A 5,931-nucleotide genomic window follows, 5' to 3' on the forward strand; every position below is an offset into this window, starting at 1 on the left:
TGAGCGGTCTTAATAAATCAGGTCCTTTCTCCAGGCATCCGTTTAGAGAAAATCCTTTGTAGACCAGCAGCAGCATCCCAAACCAATCTTGTCTTTTTTGGCTTGTTGGGGTTTCTAACCGAAAATATAGGTAAATACCATTTACGCTTATAATCCATATGGACTTCACATTCATTCAGCTTGCGAATGTACTGCTTTTCCTTCATGCCATGTATGTGCGCGATTACCTTCTCTTTAAAGTCAGAATCCTGGTTGAGCTTCTTCTCAAAGCACTCCAGTCGACGCTTCGCCATCTCGTAATTGTCTGGCAGTGATATATTACTTGAACGCCAGAGTAGCTTAGTCGTAAAATGGTCGCCGGTGCGTTCGACGTATTTAGCAAGTCGATTTTTATCATGTTCGTATTTTAAATCACATGGTTGGCTTTGTATATCTGCGCTTTCATGTTTCATGCTTTCAATTAGAAGCTTCTGTATAGCTAAGTCATCGTCGCATTCACATATGTGTAATTGCAAATCATCGCGTAGGTTCTGTTCGTTATATTTTAAAACAACGTAGATTGTCCATCCCAGACGAGTTTTCGTTGCGGCTGGCTCATCGATCCTGCCCTCCCTGAACTTCATGGGCATTGCTACGTGCTTGTTGCTTAAGCCAATTATCATTTGGGGTACCACATCCTTGTATCACTGTACTGGCAGCCCCCTGAGATGTTTATATTTTTGCGAGAGTTCTGGCACTACCAAAGTTTGCGGAGGCAAGTCAAGCTTGTTGACTGTGCGTACGTCGCGCAACGTATACATCTTATTTTTTGCTTGAGCTGACACTTGCAAATTGATTAGCGCGGAGTTTTCCTCAACACGAACAGAACCATCAGTCCAACGCAACCGAAGCTCGGATTCTTCACCCTTCAGTTGCAACTTCTTGATTATATCATGTTCTATGATTGTAGGGCCTGATCCATCGTCCAAAAGTGCATAAATGTCCACAGTAGCATTCCGCGAGTGAATTGTAATAGGCAAAATACGATACAAAACATTCGAAGATTTTTGTACATGTATCCCCACAATGTTTTGTGGAGTGCTATCGTTGCTTGACATCGGCTTGTGCAACAGAGTATGATGTTTTGTTACACAATTGTTATTACCGCATTCTCGACGTTCGTTACAAAACTTGGGATCGTGTGGCTTAAGGCACGACCGGCATAGCTTCATGCGGTTAACCATATTCCATTTGTCATTGTATGACATTACCTTGAATTTATTGCAATTTGCGATAAAATGGTTTTCAGTACACACCGAGCATCTGCGCGAATCTTGCTGACGGCGCTCATTTTGCGCTTCACGATTTTCCTGATGGAAGCCAACACGATGTACTTTACGCCTTTCTTCTTGTTGGCCGCCACCTACGGGTATTGTTATAACGGTGCTGGCAGCATTTGCCCGTGCAGACAACCATTGGCTGAAAACTAATAAATTTATATTAACATAACCATTTGAATGCATTGCCCAGTCTAAACGCATTTGAGCTGGAAGTTTTTGAATTAAGTCTCTTAAAAGCATAGGATTATTCAAATGTGACGTAAGTCCGGCCGCAGCGATTGTCGCTGTCAAATTTTTCACTTCAATTGAAAATGGTATAAGCGTTTCAAGCTTGTTGGCGTTTACATCTGAGGAAGAGCGAACTTTTTCTAAAAGACTATTTACTATATGTTCAGGCCTACCAAAAATTGTACGCAGCGTTAAAATAACATCAGGTACTAGTGCTGGAATCAACAGTTGACTTCGTACATAGTCGAGTGCTTTTCCTTTTAAAGCGCGCTGTAATCGAAGTAGATTTTCATCATTAGTAAAGCCACATATACGAGTTGAATTTTCATAGCTACTAATAAACATCGGCCACTCTTCGGGTTTGCCACTGAAGTGTGGCAACTCTTTTGGCAGATCTTGTATTGCTTGAATTTGCACAGTTGTCAAGTTATAATTTGACTGACGTTCTCCAGTACCATAACCGCCGCACATGGAGCCGCCATAACCGCCACCCATGGAGCCGCCATAACCGCCACCGTCGTGATCTTGCCTTAAGAAGTCATTATTCAAACTATGATTCGCGCCGATGTAGGCACCTGCGTTTAGTTGCCCCTGCATGCCCCTTGCAGTATCTGTGTACTGATCATTTGTGTTCAACTGTCTTGGAAGGGGTCCTGTGCCCGCAATTCGCTCCATTGGATTGCCTCGCCATGAAATGTTCTTCATGCCCGTAGTCAGCACCTGTGTGCTCGTGCTTGGCAAAAAGAAATTGCTTTGCGCTCTTAACCCTGTGTACTGCGCGTTTGTGTCACCCTGTGTGCCCGTGGTTAGCGCATTGAATCTATCATCTACGCTCGTGGTTGGCAACGTGGTGACCTTGGTTGCTTGTACACCCGAATTATTTTGGCGACTTTGCAAAATATCATTTTCTTTACGTAGCTGGAGTACTTGCTTTTGCAACTCCCTTACCTCGCTTTGCAAAACAGATTCCGTGTCCTTGTGATTTGAACCATCGTATTTACCTGCATTTCCTGCTGCCTTCATACTTGCGTTCGTAGCACCAATAGCTTCACCTTCCTCTTGCGCATTGACCACTGTTTTGTTTGTTGCACACTCACTGCACACCCAGTCGATGGATTCGATACCAGGAGAAACATTGGCGCATACAAAGTGGAACCAATTGTCGCAGCTATCGCATTGCACCATATCACCCTCCTCGGGCTTTTTGCATATGGGGCAGTCTACCTTCTCATCGGAAGCCTCGCTCATGTTGCACGATTCAGCGATCGTCTTTTCCCACGAAAAGCTGCAAGCTGCTTTCAAGACTTGCAGCAGATAAGTTTTTTAAAGAATGTTGAAAATAACTAATTTTAAGAGCACTGCTGCTCAATACAAATGAAACTTCTATTTTGTACTATGTATTAAGCAAGCGAAACGCTTTAAAAAACTTAGTTTTTATTTGTATGTAAAGATTCACTTCAATCGTACGTTAATGAATTTTCGATTTTAAAAGAAAAAACTAGTGATGACACTTGATACACAAAACAGTGTTGCATTTTTGTGTAGCCACCCTCCTTCGAGACGATGTTGCCACATTGACGTTTTTCGACATGGACCATGAATCACAATACGTGAACATGATGCAATAATACAAGGAGGTATCAGTTGTGACAGCTCGATTTGACACTGCCTTAGCTCAGTAGAATAAGAAGAATAACGGGAAGAAATGAATCCCCATTTGGGGGAAAAATATAAGATTTCGTATTTTCTTCTAAACAAAATTAGCCTTTTTATAGTATATTCGCAACGAAATGAAACAAAATAAGATATAATACCTTTCTGAAGAAACAAAATGTGTGTAAAGAGAAAAAAAAATAAGAATTTAACTATATTATTAGGCAAAGAATTGTTAAAGAAGTAACACTATTTCAGCTAAGGCAGTCAATATGGCGGAATTAGATCGTGAAGTTGCCAACCGATACACCTTGTATTATTGCATCATGATACATGAAAGGTTCGTTCAGAGAACGACAATGAACTTTTTGATGCACGTTGGCACAGGTGCACGAAATGTTTGTAATGAATAAAAAATTTACAGATTTTTTTCATTTGTATTTGGAAAAGTATCAAAATTGAAAAAAAGTATCTCTTCAAAATTAATCGAAAAATGTATCTGTTTTGATCCACTTGGGTCAAAACGGTCACACTGTTTGCTACAGCTCTAATTCATCGATGTTTTTTTTACATTCCTATTTCAAAAATGCCACTCAAGGATGTTAAAGTTATTGAATTTGTTGGACTGGCACCTGGACCATTTTGTGGCAAAGTTCTTGCCGACTTTGGAGCCTCGGTGTTGCGCGTTGATAAGGTACGTAACATCCATTGGCTGAGATTTCCATTACGGAACCAATTGCTATTCCTCGCAAAGTATACCGAATTTTTTTATGAAACTCGGTGGGGATACTATGGAGGTCTTCCATTATGCAAAAATGATTATATCAACTAATCGCCTCTACAATTGCTTGGAAAATCGTTGGCTGTAATTTAGTTTGGCATCCCCGGAGATCCGCATTAAAGCTGATGCCAGATAAAACTTAAGTTTCTAATCTTTCTTAAGTTTCTTAATTTCTAGCTTTGCCAGACATTTATAACTTTGGCATAAAAGCGCCAGACGCAAAATTTATGCCACAATGAACGCCAAGAGAATTATGGGGAAATGTTTAATTATTGGCCCACCGTCCCAACTTTACGAAAAACCTCAGCCCTCCTTTCGGGACCTCCCACAGAGCCCTATGGAACCGTCTGAAAATGGGGGGAACAACTGAGCAGTTTGAAGTGGAATTTAACCCAACTAACAGAAACCGTGGGATTTTTAAATGGCTGCAGTTTAGTTTGGCATCGCCGGAGTTTCGCATTAAGGTAGCTATGGAACGGTAGAGGGAGTTCTCCTGATTGCAAATATATATACTTTAAGCCGCAGCAGGCTTATAGTTTTTAAGTTATTTGTTGTTAAAGTGTGTAAATTGAACTAACCTCTCGGTGCTATTTTACACAATAAACTTTAGTTGCATTAAAACCCCGGCCTGAGATTTCCACTTTAATATACAATTCTTAATTAATTAATTAAGTGAAACGCGTTTATAAATGTCTTCACAAACGTTTGCACATTTCACAAACAAGCAGAAATAACAATGGCTGACAGTAACACAAAATGTATGCTACCATACGTTAAAAAAATACACAAATAAGTGCGTATAATTAGGGAGTATAAGTGTACAATACGTACATACATTGCTCTTATTAAAAATAATAATATTAGGATCGATAGGGGTCGGGGGGGAAATTTTCCAAAACGGATTAAGGCTTTGAAAAAAAAACTATTAGGGAGTATAGAGGAGCTTTTTCAGATTCTAAATCTGAAGACCCCACCCTCCGGAGGCTTATAGTTTTAAAGTAATTCGCATTTAAAGTTGCAAAAAATACCGAATTTAACCTCACCTTTTGCTTTGTACACCAATTGAAGTGAAATGTCAGTGCTGCCATACATATGAAAAAATGCCTCAAAAACACAAAACGGAAGCAATAAAAAAATGCAGATAATGATCGCGCGATATTTGATAAAAAAATTTAATTATTTATTGGTCGATTTTTTATTAAAAAGTTGCATAATTTATCGAAGTATCGATTTTATAATAAAAAGCGATGTTTTATTAAAAATGTTCATTATTCATCGAAGTATCGATTTTTAGAATATAAAGCGCCGCAAGCGAAAATTTTTAATAAAAAATCGCGCGATTTTTAATTAAAAATTTTCATTATATTTTTATATATGTTTTGGCATTTCTCTCGCAATTGCACCAAGATGACGTCACGCAAAAATTACGCTCAAAAATCCTCTCTCATTGGCGCAATCCTGTATTCTATCATTCTTGGTGTGCAACCATGGTTGAATCATCGGTTCTGTATTCACAATGTGCGTATACATATATAAGTGCGTGATAATTATAAAAACTTACTTAATTTACTAAAAACACATCATAAATGTAAAAAATATGTTTACATTTCATTGTGCGGGGTTTTGATGCAACTATTTTGCCGAAGTGTGTACATAAATATAGTGTTTATTGTGTGAAATAGCGCCGAGAGGTTAGTTCAATTTACAAACTTTAACAACAAATAACTTAAAAACTATAAGCCTCCTGCGGCTAAAAGTATATATATTTGCAATCACGAGAACTCCTACCAACCCATAGCCACCTTTTTTTTGTACGCGGGGGATGCCAAACTAAAATTTTCCAATCGACGCGTTTTAATGCGCACAACAATGGCCCTTAATATGAGCTGTATTCGATTTTCGATCTTCGCTGGCTATCGAAGATCGAAAGTGAAATTCGTATTATGAGCT

The 5,931-nt window shown here is 39.0% G+C and overlaps 1 protein-coding gene across 1 annotated transcript in view; it reads left to right on the forward strand.

The window, feature by feature from the left end:
• Positions 1-3,728: 3,728 nt before the first annotated feature.
• Amacr (Alpha-methylacyl-CoA racemase) overlaps positions 3,729-5,931 on the forward strand; it is a 37,646-nt gene continuing 35,443 nt past the window's right edge. The window contains exon 1 of the mRNA XM_017611448.1: positions 3,729-3,894. Coding sequence (XP_017466937.1) covers positions 3,787-3,894 — 108 coding nt within the window. The 5' untranslated portion in view covers positions 3,729-3,786. The remainder of the gene's footprint in view (positions 3,895-5,931) is intronic.

The sequence above is a fragment of the Rhagoletis zephyria genome, unplaced genomic scaffold (genome assembly GCF_001687245.7).
Source record: "Rhagoletis zephyria isolate East Lansing unplaced genomic scaffold, Rhagoletis_zephyria_1.1 Rzeph_scaffold_00406, whole genome shotgun sequence".
Classification (NCBI taxonomy): domain Eukaryota; kingdom Metazoa; phylum Arthropoda; class Insecta; order Diptera; family Tephritidae; genus Rhagoletis; species Rhagoletis zephyria.